This window comes from Thamnophis sirtalis, unplaced genomic scaffold (genome assembly GCF_051295495.1).
Source record: "Thamnophis sirtalis isolate CommonGarterSnake01/CBP01778 unplaced genomic scaffold, rThaSir2_p1.2 scaffold_13, whole genome shotgun sequence".
Taxonomy (NCBI): domain Eukaryota; kingdom Metazoa; phylum Chordata; class Lepidosauria; order Squamata; family Natricidae; genus Thamnophis; species Thamnophis sirtalis.
In genome coordinates this window covers 24,610,987-24,631,289 of record NW_028261393.1, presented here as the reverse complement: position 1 = coordinate 24,631,289, position 20,303 = coordinate 24,610,987, and the positions used below count along the sequence as shown (strand labels likewise).

Sequence of the window (20,303 nt, the reverse complement as noted above, 5' to 3'; positions counted from 1 at the left end):
GATGTGGATAGGAGGAATCTTCATCCATGGCAGTGACTGATTGGACCATTTGATGGACTTGTGTATGTTGGGGCAGGGTCTTTAACTTTCAGCTGCATGGGGAAGACCTGGAAGTTTTCATATTTGGGGTTTCCCAGATATGTCAACGGCTCGTCCAATAAATTGGTATTTTGAGGAACTTCTTGACTCGAGCTATTATTTCATAGAGGATGCTATTTGGAACCCTGACAGAACTATTTCATCCTAAACTCTTAAAACTCATATTCCCATGTGCTACAGAAGGGACCATTCTAACCCAACAACCAACTTCTCAATCCTTTCCAACTGTTTGGCTCATTGAGCAACATTTGTGCCAGATGCCTTTCACCGGTTATTTGTAATACAAATTATGGTCTAATCTTTCAAAGAAATCTTCCCTGAGCAAGCTGCAAATGCTTGATCTCTCAATGGTCTTCCTCAAGGTAAGAAAAAAAAATGACCTCCTGCATGATCAAGAACCTTCAGGCGAATAGCATTGCAAAGATAGCCATTCCTACATATACAATGCCCATATTTGTGAGATCATAAACTTTCCTCTTAAACTTACTGCTTTTTTAAAAAAAAAAAAACTAGAGGTCCTTCTTTTGTATAAAAGAAAATTCTGCCATTAGAACCCTTTCCTAGCCACAATTTGTTTAAGTCCAATATTGCTGATCATAGACTTATAAGAATGGAATAAAATCTCATTGAAATTTCCTGATCATCTACTTGATAGTGGATCTTAGAAAAAGAGGTTGAGGATTACATATATATTTATATATGCAGACCATGCAATAATTTGGAGAAAGTTTTGGAGATCTGGGGCATGTTGGTTTGCATCCTGCTCTGCTTCCACGACAGCTACACAACAAGGGCTCAGAGTCGCATGGAGACCACATACATTTTAGAGGAGAAATTTAGATATACATTCAATTTTGCATGTCTTCAGAAGAATAAATAGGGATAAATTATTAGAACCAACTTATAACAAACCTGTTGTAAGTATCACCGTTCACGATTCACCAAGCCACGAAATAGTGGATGATCTCCAGATAAAAGAATTACTATTAGATGAGTTTGATTTCTTATAATGATCCTCTTCTACTAAAGGTGATAATTCAACTCAATTTCCTGCCTCATTTGTAATCTTTGGTGTCATTTATCTTACCTCGACACACAGGTCTCTGGTCACTCCAGGCAGCTATCATACCACTCAGCTTCTTACAGGTGATGCTTTTGGAGCCTTGTAAGTCATAGCCTTCACTGCAGGTGAACTGGACACTGGATCCTAACCTGGAACACAGGAAGCCAATTACTGACCTGCACTGTAGCTTCAGGCAAAGATTTTGGATGCTCTGTTTTGTTTCTTATTTGTTTTGTTCCATAGGGAACTTCTGGGTTATATAATTCCAGATATGATATAACAATGAAAATAAATGTTGGATTTCCAAATGCAAATTGATAAAGCCTTGGCCCATAACACACTAAGATTTAACTAGGGTTGAAAAAAAGGAAGTGTGGGTAACTGATCAGGGGAGAATAGAAGAACAGGAGAAAATCGTAAAGTATCGAAGATTTGAAAACCAAAGTTGAAAGACTGTGGCATAAACCAGGCATGATGGTGGCAGCAGTTATCAACACATCAGATACCATACTGGAAAAAAATATATTGGATGGCCCTTAATAAATCCTGTGCATTGACAAAATTTCCATCTGTCAATTACAAAAGGCCACATTGCTTGTATCTGCACATACACTATGCTGATATAGTGTGACAAACTAAATACTTGGGAAGAACTCAATGCAACTAAAGGTCAACACCAAATGAAGAACTGGCAGATAATAATAATTTATTAAGGTTGTATACTATCTGAATGCCAAAGACTTTGGGTGGAGTTTATATTGATTCCCTTCTGCTGGTGGGTAAAATAATTTTATTAGCAATGAGAAAATTGGTTGCTAGATCAGGTTTTAGGTAGTTCAATGTTAATTATTGTACTGATAGTAGTTTTAATTGTGCTTTTAAAATACATTACTTTTTAAAAATCTATCTCAAGTACCATTGACAACTGGAACAAAAATGCAATACATAAATGTGGGCATGCATATATATTGTACATACATTCAATTACTCCAGTAGGTAGCTAGACGTTTTTTAGCATGTTACATCTCCATGGCATTACTGTGTTCAAAATGTGTAACAACAGATATTTGATCAACAGATCCACTGCATTTTTCCCCACCTGTCCTAACTGAATCCTGCATTTCAAAATGTACCAAGTGAGTAGATCTCATAAGACTTCTAGAATATGTGGAAGATGGAAGAGACTTGGAAACATTGCTATTTAAAACTAATAAAACAGTTCTGATTTAAGTAATCTACATGGAGTTTACATACCATTACTGGACAAAGTCTTTTAGTCTTTTAACAGATCTGAAAATGAATAGGGTATCACTGCAGATGTCAAAGTGATGCTATTGGAGCTGTGTATTTCAAACTTGGCAACTTTAAGATGTTGTAGACTTTAGCTCCTAGAATTCCTCCGTCAGCATGTTCATGCATCTTAAAGTTGCCAAGTTTGAAAAATACTGCTCTAGACAATGCATACACTGAGATCAATTTACAAAACATGCAATTTAGATTCCAATTGAAAAAATTAGAATGCGGGGACTATGAAGAAATAAGTTACTTATCCTATATGACAAATTGCATTTTTCTGGATATTCAGACTTCATCCAATTATGTGAATAATGATCCACTTAAGCATCTTCTATGATTAATCATATTTACAGATACATTCACTGTTGTCCCATAATGTTTTAGAGTATACTGGAAATGTCAATGCAATATTTATCAGGTTCATAAAGATAAATTTTTGAGGTTTCAAAGTCTCATTTTTATATTGATCTCACATATTGGCATTACTAAATCTGCAGGAAACATTTAATAGTTTAATATCTGTAGGTATGATGGTTCAGCTCAATAAATCATTTTTTTCTAGTTTGTTGGAGATTTTACAGGAGGATGGAAATGGGGGAGACTCCTGACATGTTTTGGAAGCTGCCATTAGGTGAAATCAAATTATTCTAGGAACTGTTTTCTCTTTCTTATCCCATTCCATCTCACACTGGGCAAGATTATTCTTTTAGTTCCAGACCTTATTTCATGGGGAGTGGGAAAGACGTGACTATATGCTTCTGGCAAAAAAAAAAAAAAAGTTATCTACAGAGACATAAAATTAAATATTGATCTGCACTCTGACTCACCCACCCCCATCCCTGCTTGCTGACATGCATAACATGAAGAGACTGATCTACTGCTTACGCACAAAAGCAAGAGGTGACAAAGTGATGGTGAAGGCAGCTGGCATGGCTGGAGGGAAACACATCCAGCACTGATTCACACATGCACGATGGTTTCTCAGCAGTAATGTGTGACCCTATTCCACCAAAGGCACTACATTAGAAGTGATACATATGCTCCGAATGGATCTGCAGTTGTTCAGTTCCCAGGAGCAAACTAGGCATGTTATAAGGCCATCATCAACTGATCAACATAAATATGTCAACCATCCATATGGTTGGATATGGATATGAAAGCATCATAAAATGATTTCCCTATAAGAGTGGTAAATAAATCTTTAACCACAAAAGCTTGTGACACCCTAAAGATTAACAGATTTATCAACACATAAACATTTGGGGACCTTGGTTCACTTCATCAGATCCAAAACATGGGTTTTGTGTAATGTGTGTAGTAATAAATCGGCTAATGTTCACTGGCTGTATATATAAATATGCATGTATGCATGTATCAGAGATGGTATTCAGCCAGTTCTTTCCGGTTCGGGCAAACTGGTGGTGGTTGCTGGGGGAGGCGCCATCCACCTGCCCTGATGTAATGTGCAAGCACTGCACATGTGCAGAAGGTGATGCACAGGAGTAGATGCGAGCATGCTTACATTTGCAGACCTGTAGGGAAGGTAAGTGAATCCCACCTCTGGCATGTATGTATGTATGTATGTATGTATGTATGTATGTATGTATCTATCTATCTATCTATCTATCTATCTATCTATCTATCTATCTATCTATCTATCTATCTATCTATCTATCTATCTATCTATGTATACACACACATATATATGTATATAGACAAAACTATCACAGCTACAAACCTTAAAAATAATCTACAATTGTTTATGTGAGATATGTGAATTCAAATCCACTTTCTGTCCTTCACTGAACAATCAACAAGACAAAGAAGTTCCTCAAAAGGTGGAGGTGGTTTGTAAAATCTTTGTCCAAATGCCACATTTTCTAGCAACTTCCATTCAATAGAATGCCTTTAACCCCAGTTGGTCCCTTTTCTTTTTCTTAAAAACATCCTAATTATTTTTGAAAGAGCGGAGAAACCTTTTGCTGGCCAGAGACCACACACCTTTGCCCAGTACTGAAAGGATTACTGGATATATAGGGCTATCCCACATGCATAAAGTTAAATATAAAGTTTCCTCTCGCACATATGTGCTAGTCATTCCTGACTCTAGGGGGTGGTGCAAATCTTTGTTTCAAAGCCGAAGAGCCAGTGCTGTCTGAAGACGTCTCCATAGTCATGAGGTTGGTATGACTAAACACCGAAGGCACATGGAACCCTGTTACCTTCCCATCAAAGGTGGTTCCTATTTTTCTACTTGCATTTTTACATGCTTTCGAACTGCTAGGTTGGAAGAAGCTGGGACAAGTAATGGGAGCTCACTCTGTTAAACGGCACTAGGGATTTGAACTGCCAAGATGCCGACTTTTCTGATCGACAAGCTCAGCATCTTAGCCACTGAGCCACTGTGCCCCACATGTATAGGGAAGACTATTGGGGGGCATCAGCCAAATAAGCAAATGTGTGTTAAATCTATGTGTTAAATCTAAATTGAAAATTACAATTTTCATACATCTCCCATCCTAAAATGTTGAGAGGCTGTGCCGTCAATTTTTGGCAATCCCTTTGATTAAATTTGTTATCTTGCAGGAAGCTCCTGGGGCTGCAAAGAGGAGAAATGAGGGCTGTTGCACATCTTCCCTTTTTCTAGCGCAATGGTTTCAAAATGGGGTTGTGAAAAAGCATGACAAAACAAACACCTTCCTTATTGCATGCAGAAGGTTCCAAAAGCAATAGATGAACCTAAAAGTCTATCAATCTGGCAAGATGGAACTTTCCTTGGGAAGCACAGGTGATGCTAAGGCATAATAGTATGACTTTCCTGACTGGACTGTTTTGTGAGAGTCCGTGGGAATATCTATCTCTATAGCTATCATCTCTCTGTCTCTCTCTGTCTCTCTCTGTCTGTCTCTCTCTGTCTCTGTCTCTCTCTCCCTCCCTATATCTATCTATCTATCTATCTATCTATCTATCTATCTATCTATCTATCTATCTATCTATCTATCTATCTCATCTGAGTTTGTGTGTACATCTGTGTGTGTGTGTGTGTATGTATATTGGGGATGGAGGCTTCAACAGTGAGAAATTCAACAAAAATAAACAATATTCCACATTGTCAACAGTTGACTAACATGCCCAATGGACTTCCTTTCATGCGGAAATGAAAATCACATTTTAGTGTGTATGGTTAATCAGAATTACAGCACTGTACATGAAATGCAACAACAGAACATGGGAATCCTGGCTACAACATGTTTACAAATCTTCTACAAATTGTAGACACATTTGGAAAACAAATCAGAGTGGAAGATTCCTCAAGAGTTGCCACATTATTACCCTAATTAAAAGAAATGAAATAGAAAGAAATAGAAATAATAATCAGTCTCCCATGACACCATTTTATAATTAAGTCAAGAATAGGCAACTTGCTTGTGACTGAAGATTTGGTTTTGACTTTTCTGGCTTTCAACAGAAACATTGTGACATCAATCATCTGGTGGAGCCCATTTTTTAGGCCATTTGAGTGCATAGAGAATTAAGGTAATGAAATGGGTGCAAGACATAAGACAGGGGTGTCCAAACTTGGGAACCTGGACCAATTCCCAGAATTCCCCAGGCTGGCTGGGGAACTCTGGGAGTTGAAGTCCACAAGTCTTAAAGTTCCCAAGTTTGGAAACCCCTGACATAAGGTATCCATTTTGCCCCCTAAACCCACCCCCAATGGTGAAAAATAGCCCTATTTATGGTGCTGGATTTTTTATATATATCTAAAGGGATGAAATTGGTATTTTATGACTATACAAGTTTTAAGGCAATTATTTTGCCCCTTAATCTTCTCAATATAATAAAGAATAAATATTTTGACTCCCAACAATCCAGAGCACTCAAAAAAAATCACAAATTATACATCCCAGAATCACAGTAGATGGGACATGCCACAGAGTTGATGAAAGACCAACACTCCTTTAACACATCTGTCTTCTCAACTTCTGATGTTCTTGCAAGATGAATGGACTCTAGCAGCTCACCGATCATTTCATACCAAAGCTGATATAGACCAAGTGATATTACACCAGAAAATGTTCATATTGACACAACAAGTGATGAATGTTAGAGTCATACCTTAGTATGGACTCTTGCCAACGTGAACCGAGGTCTAAGCTGTTATCTTAAACATGACACCTTGGAAGTTAAATGCAGCCAAGATCAACCAATTTTGCTTTCCAATAAACAGAACTGAAATGGCATGGGTAAAATGGATTAAGAGCCATCTACTTTACGTGCAAAATAAAATAATAATAATCTTGGTTGAAAATACTGAAAAGTAACTTGAAAATACATTTTCAAACTGTTGTCCCTTTCTTCTTCTCCACTTTCCTTTTTTCTTTTCTTCCCTTTCTTTCTCTATCTTTCCTTTCCCTTCCCTTTTGTGCATGAGATGGCTCTTAAAAAAGTTCACTCCCAGAGAGAACACACAGAGACACAAGAGGATATTATGACATCAGAATGGTGCATCATAGGCAGGCTGTTTTATTTCTTAAGAACATAAAAGCCTTGCTGATTAAATCAAAGCTTCAGGATGCAAGCATCCTGCTTTTGACAATGGACAGCCAGCTGCTTCTGTGAAAATCTTGGAACAGGGCACTGTAGCCTTCATTAATCATCCCCTCGTCTTACCCAATTGTTATCTGATGGAATTGTCAACTGCCTCTAATAATGCAGGTTCAATGAAATGACGGTGCTCTGACAAACACTATGGATAGTGGATGGATTTGTCCAACACCCCCTTTCCTTCTAAAACTTACTGCCAACCTTCACACCTGTGTTGGCTGAAATGAGGGCTGTAGCTCCACATATAAGCATGAAGCATGAAAAGAAGGAAAGAAAAAAAAGACGCTTACCTGAAATCATTGCCTATTCTTTTGCCCCGATCTGGAATCCCAGGATCTGGACACATGTTATGTCCCTGGGACGCACCAACCTGTGTTACTACAAAGCAAAAAAACAGCATATACAGAAGTAGAATAGAAGACAAAAAAATGTATCTCATCTCAGTGCTGGTGATGTAAATAAAATGGAAAATTACAAGTTGGAATGCATTGAGTAAATGTTATCTGTTCCCATGTTCCCTCCCCTCAAAACATTTGCTGAAGAGTGTTCCTTAATCTGGTGCATTGGAAATGCATCATCTTGCACCTTGGGATTATGGGAGTTATAGTCCAACATATCTCAAAGGTGAACATTGTGGAAGGCTAAGTTATGGTTAGGTGAACTATCAAAGCCACACAGCTCAGAAATAGAACTATGACCTCTGATGAAAACTCAAATCCTGTTCACTCCCCTCCCCCCCCCAATTCTCAGCTGTAAGCCACCGAAGTAGACACTTCAACATAGTCTTCCATCTCCCAAGATGTTGCCCAAGCCAGCTTATAAAAATAACACCGGAATGCAGAATTGTATGAAAATTCCACTATTCACCACCTGGCTGATGTTAATGAAAAGCAGTAAGTTAAATAAAAAGCAGTGGAAGATGACAATTGAGATATGTAGAGGAGGATGACAGGAGAAGAGGAGAGAAGCCAGTTGGGTTCACAGTTGGTGATTTAGTTTCATTGTGCAGGACCTGAAAAAGGAGTAACCTTTTCCATTAGAAGAGGGGAAAAGAAGCATCAGATGGTGCCAAGAGCAGAGCACGCCACCCATCCAACAGAAGGAATTCCAGAACTATTCTAAAATGGCATGTACCCAATTAGGGTGAGATCTGGAGTCCTCCGGGATTGGGAAGTCTATAAGTCGATTTAATAAATAAATCAAATCTGAATAAAAATGGATTGATTTTAATTGCACATTCAGTTTTTACAATATCCCAGTCAAAATAAAATGGTAAAAGTGGACTTATGTTATTTCATTCTGTTTTTCCCTGCCCTTTCTGCCATGACCTGGTTGAAAAATATGTGACACAATTCTTTGGGTAAGCAAATGGACGAAGGGAAATGTGGAAGTGCACAGCACAGATTTTGGGGGCAAGGGAAACTTAGTAAGATCAATGAACATGATTTATCCCCCCCCCCATGATTAGTCTGCATTAATACTGCATCTTTAAGACTGGAGGAGTCAACAGCAATCATCAAGTAGAGAAAAAGGAGACTTCCCAAAGGACAACTCTACTGCACAGGTGACTTGGAGGGAACTGATTCCTCTTTAAGGAAGCAGGTAATATAATTGCTTAAAGGTAAAGGTTCCCCTCGCTAGTCGTTCTCAACTCTAGGAGGTGGTACTCATCTCTGTTTCAAAGCCAAAGAGCCAGCACTGTCTGAAGACGTCTCCGTGGTCATGTGGCCAACATGACTAAACAATGAAGGCACACGGAACGCTGTTACCTTCCCACCAAAGGTGGTTCCTATTTTTCTGCTTGCATTTTTTACATGCTTTCAAACTGCTAGGTTGGCAGAAGCTAGGACAAGTAATGGGAGCTCACTCTGTTACGCAGTGCTAGGGATTCTAACCGCCAAACTGCCAACCTTTCTGATCAAGAAACTCAGTGTCTTAGCAATGTCCCTTCTATAATTGCTTATAGGTGCCCTCATGTCAAAATCAGGATCTCTTTAGAAGAGGATTCCACCATATTCGGTCACACTTCGTAATACTTGAAAGGGTGGAATCAGGACCTCTGTAAGAGGAGCTGAGGCTGCAAAGCTCATGAACCACTGCCTCAGTTCTAACTCTAGTGGTCACTGGGATGCTTCTCTTATCATCAGTCTTACAAAATTCTACAGACTTAAGTACTTGCTTTTTCTCTCTAGCCAAAAAGGACCAGGAACCCAACTGCTTGTTGTGTTGCACCTTGAGGGATATATGTAATAATATTGGGTGTACACCTAGGAAACAAGTGTGGAGTAAATCAAGCAACATTACAGTATTTATCCCTGTTTTTATGTAAAGCCTCCATCCTCCCCCCTCCCCCGGACAAATTAGACGCATTGCTAACTACATGACTATAGACTAAACTGTACATATTCAAAGAATAAAGAGTCATTGTATCACAATACTTCTGCTTCATCACAATATATTTGCTCCATCTCCATTCACAGCCAGTTTAGGGAATCCCACCCACCCATCTTTTGATTCTTTTTTCTTGAAATGGAGATGGAAATCTATTCTTTCAACATAAGTGATGATAGGATGGTGCTCAAAACAACTGTCCACAGAATATTTCCACATTGAATTTATCAACTGTCATAACAAACTCCACACAACTTTATGAACCACAATTATTATAAGTACAGCACCTTTTCTCTTAAAAAAATAAAATCACACAGATAACTAAACCCTCTAAATATTTTCTGGAAGGACTGCTAGGCAGATACTCCACCACTTATACAGGAATGGGGTCTCCCCCAAATGGTGACTCCCCTATATTAAGGATACTCTTGCTATTTCCATTAACTGCACATTATGAGGAATGTAAATTATGAAACAAGTACAGAACAAAACATTATTGATAAATTAAACCTGAGGACACAGAATTTGGGTACAGGAGCAAGGTGTGTAGATACTATTTTTCAATCACATTTTTACATTTATTTAATTAAAAGTTAAAAAATACTAGGTTACCAAATTCAATATTATTGACATTTGCTTATCATAATCATGCATAGACTAGAATCTGGGAATGAAAGCATATCTAAGAATAATACATCAGTATAAACAATTCAGAAGATCTAGAGAACTCAACTTCACCTTGATTACAGTCTTTTTCTCTGATCATTTTGAGACAGGGGCATTTAACCAACCCCGCCACTTGCGGGACCAATTCCAAATGGGTTTGCTGTTCACTTCCAGGATCCAAGGATGAATTAAATAAACAGGGCCCATTGTTATTGTAATTTTGCTATGAAGCATCTGCAAGAAAACAGCCAAGCTCAGAGAGCATCAAGAACTGTTGCTATTCTCTACCTATCAATACCTATGGGCTGCAGTGGTATTAGAGGTGAGGTAGACATAGGATCAAGGTTCATGAATCTTCATGACTCCTTCACATTTGGGTAGGCTCTATTTTTCACTCAGTAAGGATAGAGGTAATCATCTTGGTCTCCCAAGGCTCAAAACCAAGAGCCATTATTTTCATCCAACATCTCTTTGTTAACAACTGCAATTGCAGTGTTGCTGTCACTAAAATCACCTCAAAGGAGGAAAACAGATGGGAACTTAATAATCAGCAGTTAGAAGCTCATTGCAAAGGAAGAACACATTAATGTACAATATCTTAATTTTTTAAAATAATTCTTAAAAATATACACTTTAATCATTGCTAAGTTGTCAGTGCTCATGGGAATGAAGTTTCACCTTTTCCTCCCTTGCTGCAGAATTAAGAAAAAAAAACCACCCATTTTCTGAAGCTAATTTATGCATATGGAATGAAATTAATTCATGTCCCTTGAACTTCCATATTTTAGACAACTACCAATGCAAATGCTAACTTCAGAGGACAAATAGAGAAGGAAAGGGATACAATGTTCATTGAAACTTGTTGCTGTCATCACAATCATCAGTCCTTCCCTAGGCTGATTTTTTTTTGTATTTTCTTTTAAAGCATGTTAATGCACTTGCAACAATAAAAATCCATGTTCTTTGGACAGATCTCATATTGGGAAGAAGTTCTAGAGTTTATCATTATGAAGCAAAAGAATATTTATCTCTGATAGCAGAAAGAAAATACAGAATAAGGGTCACAAAACAGCTTGAATTCAGGTCCAGGTAGGTTTTCAAGGCATATTTTGTTGATGCCCAGAAGGTGTTTAGTCTGCAAAGTTGAAACAAACTAGTACCGGTAGGTGGATATCAGAATTCTTCGCCCATAACATATCAGACTGTAGATTCTCACTAACTCAAATCCTACCCAAAAATGTTGTGATTTTCTTATGTTTGATTCCCTCCCACTCCTTCATGGTAGATATAATTTGAAGGTTCCTGCTGGCAGCCTTCACAATGATGTAATGGTACAATGAATGGCATATATAGTACAAGGAAATTGTTGACCCTTCCTTCCCCACATTCATTAAAGGGAAAGAATGGAGAAAACAGTTGCTCAATATGGCAGAGTATCAAATGAATGAAGAGGTAATAAAGAACGTGTCTGTTAAGTTGACCCTCCCACTAAGGCCATGTGGATATCAAGGAGCAGAGGTCTTCAGAATTCAAGAGTACTTTCATTTAGTTATTCATTTATTCCTCTTAAAAAAAAATAAGCAATACAAATTTGTACTTGCCTTTAAATGCAACTCATTAAGGTTTCATTGTTTGATGCAATAATTTATTTCACATACCACACCAATCTTTGCCAATTATCTTCCCACCATACCTACCCTTGATAAAAGAATTTTCATTGATCTGGTTTTTTTTTACTGCAATTAGTTCAGATTTCTTTTTTTTAAAAATCAACTGAAAGATAAATAAGTTCCTTATTGTTTGGAAATGCAGCATTTTCATGTAAAAGAAAATAAAACTCATTGTAAACAGATTGCCTTTGATCCATTATTATTACCGACATTGCTACTTTTTAAAAAAATGTCAGGCAGAAATACAGCAAAACACTTTGAAAAGTCAAAGGGGCAAGTTACTAACAACAGAATATTTCTTCCCAGAAGCAAGAGAGTTTCTTTAATGAAGTATAGCAAAACTTTTTATTCACCGCTTTAAAAAACAACCACTCATAGGATTTATAGAATTAATTCTACCAAGACAGAATGCAGAATCAGATATTCATATAGGAATACAATTAATGAGACCAAAAGAAGCAGAATCAGGCTAAATGTAGCATCACCACAATAGGCACTGTCACATTCTCGGTGAAACATGCAGGTACAGAAAACATGGAAACATTTCAAAATATTTTACTTTCCAAAGGAAAAGTTTATTTTTTAAAAAAGAAGCAAACCAAAATCATCATAGAATTCTGCCCTTTCCTATATTTTAAGATGCCCCTGTCTGAAAGAACTTGGAAATTATTCACAGCATTCTAAATGGATTCATACATGCATACACAGGATGAGAAATCCCACCAAATCATTTTGACATTATCTGCCCAAAATGCATGAGACTGTATGGAATGGTTCTTTGTAAGGGGGAAAAAAAATCAATGAAAAAAAAAGGAGGAAATTTTGATTTATCTACTATCCAAGATCTGAACAAATCCTGTCTAGTGAAAGCAGACAGCATAATCAAGGTAATTCAATAGCTTCAAGAAGAAAAAATGTCATTCCTTTACAAAAAAAAGGATCTCACTGAATACAGAATGGTATTAAGAAGCCCTTGTTATCCTTAGGAAATCCTTGCAGTTACCACAACAGGCTAATCAGTCACATCCTACTTTTAAAAGTGGCTTCCAGTAGACATTTGCAAGCTTTAGGCCATGGGTGTCAAAGTTATGGCATCATGTTGCTATCATGTGACATATTGTGATGTGTTCCCCCTTTGCAGAGCTAGGGTGGGCGTGGCCTGAGTTTGACACATCCAGTCCATGGGCCACCATTTTGACACCACTGCTTAGGCTAATTCAGGTAGCCTAATTCAGGTAGCCTGTCAGGTTTCCGAAAGGTGCCCTAATTGATTCATGAACCTTGAGCCAAGTTTCAAAAGAAAACCAGTCATTTATTAAGAGCACCATTTTGGCAATACCCTATTGTACTCAAATCTAAGCCTCACTTGAATTATGGCTGAACTTTACCCCTGTTCCTCCCCTCCCTTCAATCTATGTCATAAATCACATTCTCCAACAAGGGGCACCCCTCACAAGCCTGCTGTAATAATCTGAGATCCAACTCTAGCTGAAGGTATGCGTGGAATGTGCTCCCCCTTTCCTCACCATGGCAACTTTATGAGTTGATGTAGAGTCAATTTCAGACAACCACTGTTGGGAGAACTGCAATATATTAACCTGCATGAATCCTGAGTTTCCAGGATCATATGAGAGTGATGCTTAGAGGTAGTGCTTGACTTATAACCATTAGTTTAGTGACTATTTGAAGTTACAGTAGCACTGACATAAGTGACTTATGACTAGTCCTCTCATTTATAACCACTGCAGCATTCCCAGAGTCACATGATCAGAATTCAGACACTTGGCAACTGGCATGGATTAATGACCATTGCAGTGTCCCCGGGTCACATGATTATAATTTGTGTCTCTCCCAGTTGGCTTTCAACAAGAAAAGTCAATGGGAGAAACCAAATTTGCTAAGAACTGTATGGTTCACTTAACAACTACATCCAAAAAGGACATAAAATCAGGCATGAATCACTTAACCCAGTGGTGCAGGTTCAGGTCCCAATTGTCATCATATGTCAAGGAGTACCTATATTACAAACTGTGTGGCCAGATGCTTTACATGACTTTAATTTTCTTGTAAAAGAAAAAGGAGGAGAATCAAGTTCCACTATGTTGACTGTATCCTGAACTTTTGCTCTGTCTGAAATGAATTTTTGTGCAATATCATAAGAACAATAATATATTTAACAGGACTACTAATATGGAATTCTAAATATTTTGTCTTGAGTAGCTGCACATGCAAAATGCCATACTTCTGAGCAATTTCTGCAGTATTAACAATGACTACTGGGGATAACTAGGGATATGCCATTTTTTTCCAGTAGTGACATAGGAGGCACCTGTATAATTTTCTGTGCAATCTAACAATATATTTTATTTGTGAGTGCTTGTGTGCATGCAGGCATATATAGGGGAACTCCGGTGGTGGCCTGCAGTGCTCCAGTCTGGGTCATGAAATGAAACCGGAATTCATTTACAATGGAGCACTTATCAACATTTTGAGCTGCGACCTAATAATATATATATTGGTAATTTCTTTCAAAATCCCTCTGCTCCCCAGCATTCAGTTTGAGCCAGACCAGGGGTGGGCAAGTATGGCCCATTTATGAGCCGTGGCTCAGAAATTCTGAGAACTGAAATCTGTAGATTGTAAGATCATAGCTGCCCACCCCTGATTAAGACCATTTTGAAATTTAATCTTTCATTTCAGCCTGTTCCTAATTCAGATAACTATTATGTTGATGGACAGATAAATGAATGCTCAGAGTCCTGACCCCTTTGATATAATTTATTTTCAACAATCCGTTGGCTTCGGAAAAAATAATAATTTGCTAGGTGGCAAAAGGCAAAGTATGCCATTTTCTAAAACACAAAGAGCAAAGCCTGAATGGTTACATATTTAGTTTTCATTTCTCAGTTTTATTAATCTAATTTTTCAACTACTATGAAAACAGCAATAAGCTTGCTAAGCATTTGTTCTGTTTTCTTCACTGCCATAAGCCAGTATGTAAGAATGCTATAACTTAAACCAATCTGTTCTAGAAATCATCCACAGGGATTCAGAAGCAAATCAAGTTCAGGATATGACTAAGATGTCATTTCAGACAAATTTATCCTAATCTAAATATGTTGGCAAAGCATTTCCAATGGGTTTAAACTATTTTCAGCTGGTAAGCACATTCTGAAATAATTGATCAAAATTCTTCAGTCCTTTTTTTTTCTTCAAATAATCTTTTTAAAGTTGCACTTCAAAAGCAGTATATAGGAAAACAAATCATAACTGAACATCATTTTTTTTGTCCAGTTAGAAATGCATGCAAGTTTCTGTCAACCAAATATTGTATCGTTTGCTAAACTTGTGTTATTAACTTTCAGAAATTCAATAAGAGAAACAGTCACAACCCTTCTCTATAGATTTAATGCAAACAAAAATAGCGTGAGCATTACTCATCTTACTATAGGTCAAATCACAAGTATAATTTCCATCAGCATGTGAGGTTTCAAGGCTTAATTTGCTTGTTTTATTTTCCACACCAATCTGCAAATATTGGTAGAAGTAAATAACAAAATATGATCAGGAAAAAACTACAAGTTGCCAGCTAGATCAGAGAAAACAGTTCAACATTTCCTTTCTACACTAGAAATGGTGAGAATCAGGTGTCTGCAATTTCTGTAGGGAGAGAGAAAGAGTTGGTTTCAAGTCTCTAACATCCTTTGTACATAACTGCTTCTCAAGGATCCTTTCTAGAAATTAAAGTTTCCCACACTTTCAGCAAACACTGGTTTGTTTGCTCAGTCTACTAGTGACATAATGAAACAACGATTCCTTGCTTTCTTGCAAGTTCTGCTCAAAGTGACTGATGCATATTAAATTTTTTGTGTATAATTAATATTTTGTGTGGAATGAAAGTAAACTCGCTTATCAAGGGCAACCTGCAGTTGGAAAGATGACAGTTGGATAAAATGCTCTGCTGATTCAACATCTGGATTCAACAGTTCAGCCCTACCAAGATGCAGTAGAAACACGACAAGATAGAACACAATAGGGGCAGAGGAACATGTCATTAGAGAGGGAAGCAAGATTGATTTGGTCTGAATCTGTATGAAAACATGCTGTTTTTGATGTTATGTAAGAACTAGAATATACTTTATTTTTGGAGAGTCATTTGCAAAAAGTATGCATGCTAGAAAAAGCACACCACCCCTCCCCTCCTCTCCATTTGAATTATAGCACAGAAATATCTACAATATTTTGTGTCAATTTTTTCCCATGTTGGGTCTCTCTGCTCTCCCCAAACAAACTGATCCAGAAATAGAGAGCAAGGAATAAATCTATTACCAGGGGGAAAATAATCTGACAAAAACTGAGGTCAACAGATTTGTTCATTTCCGTATATTACAAATGTCAGATATTCATTGCAAAATTCAGGGCTTAAATTCACTACAATATTATATGTATTTATTTATGTTTATATATCGAACTTCTCAACCACCAATCTCCTTCAGAGAGGGCTCTAAACATCCATATCTATATCTGTCTAGGAAGGAAGTATTTGGTATTTGGGTAACTAGTACAAGAATATTAAGCACATACGCATGAACATATCACAGCTGACTGGGAGGATTATTAACAACAATTATGATATTGTTTTTCTCAAGTTTTAAATTACTGTAGAAATACCCTTTTGATACGGTAGAATTTTTTGCCGAAAGTTATGGCACCATAACAAATACGGAATACATGAAGCTCATAGTTTGACTGAAAAGATGCTTTATTCAGTTTCAATTTCTTTCTTTTTTATTTAAAATGCCTATTAATATGTTCAGGCTGTCACAGGATTCTCTTTTATAGGATATGGGAATTCAAAGCACATAAAATCAAGTGTAACCAACAGGCTAAGAGGGACCTGATCCTTTCTGAAATTCTGCTAGAGGGGCATCTGAGTTGAAGGAAGGGAGATGCCAACTTATTCACTCATATCAAGGCCTAAATGCAACTCAAACTCACCTTTCCCTTTCTCAAACTTGCAAGGTTTTTGACATAAGTTTCTGTTTGGAACAGTTTACACAGCAGTTTGTAATAGACTGGGTGGTCCATGACAGGTTGTTGAATAAATAAAAAAAGAACCAATCTAGATTTATTTATCTGTTTATCCATCCATCCATCCATCCATCCATCTTCTATTTTTGTCCTTATCAGTCAATGACTCTGGGTGGCTTACAGTTCAAAATATAACAATCTGAGCTGTGAAAGATCTTAGTGTCTTGAGAAGATCTTTTAAATGCTCTTCCCAGTAAGAACAGCTCTCACATTCTTCAAATGTGATCTACAGTAAAAATACCAAGAGCTGAAAACTCCTTACTTATTCTCAACTATTCCATTATCAGACCATCTACACGCTAATTTGTAGAACAACAGGTCAAAAATTGGACCTGAGCAGTAGAGCAGAAGTGATCACTTGGAAAAGGAGTAAAGAGAAGTTTTTTTTTAATAATGCCTCTTCATCTTCATGGAGAACATGATGGAATAAAGCAGTGGTCTCCAAACTTGGCAAATTTAAGACTTGTGGACTTCAACTCCCAGAATTCTCCAGCCAGAAGAGGAGAATTCTGGGAGTTGAAGTCCACAAGTCTTAAAGTTGCCAAGTTTGAGGACCTCCGGAACAAAGAGCCAGAATGTCCACATTCCTTGAGCTTGTCTTCCTCCCATTCTTAAAAGAAGTCACTGTTTTCTATATGTAAAAAAATAATAATGCAGTAATAGCCAGAGAAATGTGCCCCCAATAGTTACCAAAGGAAATAAGGCTACTTGGAAAATGAATACAGGAAACAAATGTCTTGAAGATGCTTTCCATGTAAAAATCAGGCGAAAGCATTGAAGAGGTGAGAAAGTGTTAACTCCACATAAGAACCTGACCTACAGGTCTTCCCATTCCTTCCTAAATGCCTTCCGTTGCCTCTACAATTCATGCAAATAGAGGCTTTCCCTTTTATTCTTTGTCCCCTCAAAAAGACTACACAATTTCTGCACTATTGTGATTTCCTCATTTCTCTGGTGAGATTCCTCCTCTGATGACTGTCCCAGTTTGAAATCTGGTCCCTAAGACAAAATAAATATCAGGCCCAAAACAACACACACACACACACACACACACACACACACACACACACACACACACACCCCTGGGATGCCCAAAACCAATGGAGGAACACAATAGACACAAAACAACACTATTTCTCTCTCACTTTCTCTCTCTCAACTTCCTAACATTGTTCTCAAGTACAGAATTACCAATAAGGCAAACAATCCTAGAGGTGTGTCTGTCTGTCTGTCTGTATTTGTATAAACACATAGGTCTCCAAAATCTCTTTTTACATTACACACATTTTTACATGAAGTTATTGCTTCTTTCCAAAGAAAATATGTAGAGGATAGGCACAATGACATTTAATATACTAGGAAAGGAAAATAAAACTGACCATGTTTTAGATTATTGTTTTTCCTTTGCTGTTTGTTTCTGAACAATTGACCCAAGCTTTCTGACATTTGTGTTTGTCAAGCATGTATTTGCTCCCGTCTGAATTACTTAGTAGAGTGCATGACATATAGATGAGAAATCCAGATCCCTGCAGTCCTGCAAAGCACTCCTAACAATATATACAGCACATGGTCCATTCCACTGTGGACATGTGTGGGCTCACGCGTGCACACACACACGCAATCTCTATCTCACACACACACACACAGAGTCCCACACAGGCACCCTTACAGAGTTAGTATGTGTTTGCAAACAGAGCACTAAACGGAGCAGGTGAAGCAATAATGCAGGGTAGGAGGGGAGAACAGGCATTACCATTTTGAAAAAGAGTGGCATCGTCTGGTGATTGCTGGAAAGTCATATGGGATGTTCAAGGTGCTAAATCTCACTCAACATGCAATGGTGGTTGAAACTTACACACAGATGTCTTCTGGTTCATGTCTTTACTTGGCATCAATTTCACTCCCCGGGACTTAATCTCCATTTGCTTTTTGACTGGAAAGGGAACGAAAGAGAAGAAGATTCAACAAAAGAGAAGCTATAAGGAAAGAAGGCGTTTCACCTGACCAGTTAATTCTAAGATTATTTGGAAAGCCAAATTAGGTTTCCAGAAGAACAAAGCACTGGGAGACTTTTCTTGTTCTTTTTTGCAATTTATATATGTATTTGTTCAGTTTCTATGGCCACCCATCTCAGTCAATGACTTGCCAATTAACAAGACAGTTCATTGATTGGCCAGTTTTCCATTTCTCCAAACAATGCCAACAAATCACTTTCATACAAATCAACCATGAAAGTTCCCCATTAAACACAAAAAATGCTATAATGGATATACCATTTCAGAACATAGAACTTGTTTAAATATTAAAAATTCAAGCACATTGAATATTAAATATTGAATATTAAAAATTCAAGCACAACAAATTATTTTACTCACACGCATGCATCAACAAGCAAAACAAGGGAATATACATTTCAAATAGTTTTTTTTTTTACCATTGACATCATGGTGCCCCTCATTTGCCTTAACACATGCAATCCTCCATAAATTAAGATATGGAAAAATCTTGAGATCTGATCAATGAAACATAAGAAACTACTGACACTAATATTAGCAATGATGAGACTGTGACATTTTCATTTCATTTGCATTGGGTACTTTCAGTGAGCTCAATCAAATATTATGAAATTTAGCAATCTTAAGAATAAGAGCTATCGTAATTAGGGGAAAGTAATAAAAATGGATCCCAAAATAGAAGCTAAGGACTGAAATGGCTACCATCTCTGGCTTTCTGAAAAAGTTTGGAAAGGTGACTTGAGTAGAAAGTGGAAGGATCAAGAATAATCAATCCTTAAATACTCATAACTTTAACCTCTGTTATTTGCTTTTGAAGTGTGAAACATTTGTCTTTCTTAAGAATCAGTAATGCCTTTAAAATAATCAGTCTTTAAAAGTAACAATAAGACATTTGTTCTTAATCCTTTACATCCTCTGGCACTTCTATTCCTTGGAAACTTGTATTTTAGAGGAAACACTTAAATATTATGTCTCTGTGTGTGGGGAGGCTGTTTACCAAAATCACTGGATTACAAACCTCTGACATTTGCCTTAATCAGAGAGGAAATTACAGCAAAAATCTTAACTGCACATTATTTTTTTAAACTTTTTTTTAAAAGGCATGATTTAAGCAGGTGTATTTTTAATAGCACGACAGTAATCATGACTGATTTCCCTCTCCTTTTATTTTTAATTCAGTAACATCCTATCTACAACGCAATGCTCAACTGAAAGATTATGACTCAATAGCTCAATGTATTAAATGTGAAAGATGATTCATAAAGTTCCTAACTCGATTGATTTTACTATTATGAGAGGAGGGAGATGAGTGAATTGACTGAATTAATACATATCTGTATTTAACAGGTCAAAGTAACATCGGTGGTCTGCAAAATGTCATTTTGGGCAATAACCACACTTGTC

The 20,303-nt window shown here is 37.3% G+C and overlaps 1 protein-coding gene across 1 annotated transcript in view; it reads right to left on the bottom strand.

The window, feature by feature from the left end:
* Positions 1–20,303, bottom strand: part of CSMD2 (CUB and Sushi multiple domains 2) — a 771,224-nt gene that overhangs the window by 342,722 nt on the left and 408,199 nt on the right. Inside the window, exons 7-9 of the mRNA XM_087728138.1 lie at positions 18,740–18,817; positions 7,357–7,444; positions 1,187–1,311 (exon numbers count right to left, since the gene is read on the bottom strand). Coding sequence (XP_087584264.1) covers positions 1,187–1,311; positions 7,357–7,444; positions 18,740–18,817 — 291 coding nt within the window. The remainder of the gene's footprint in view (positions 1–1,186; positions 1,312–7,356; positions 7,445–18,739; positions 18,818–20,303) is intronic.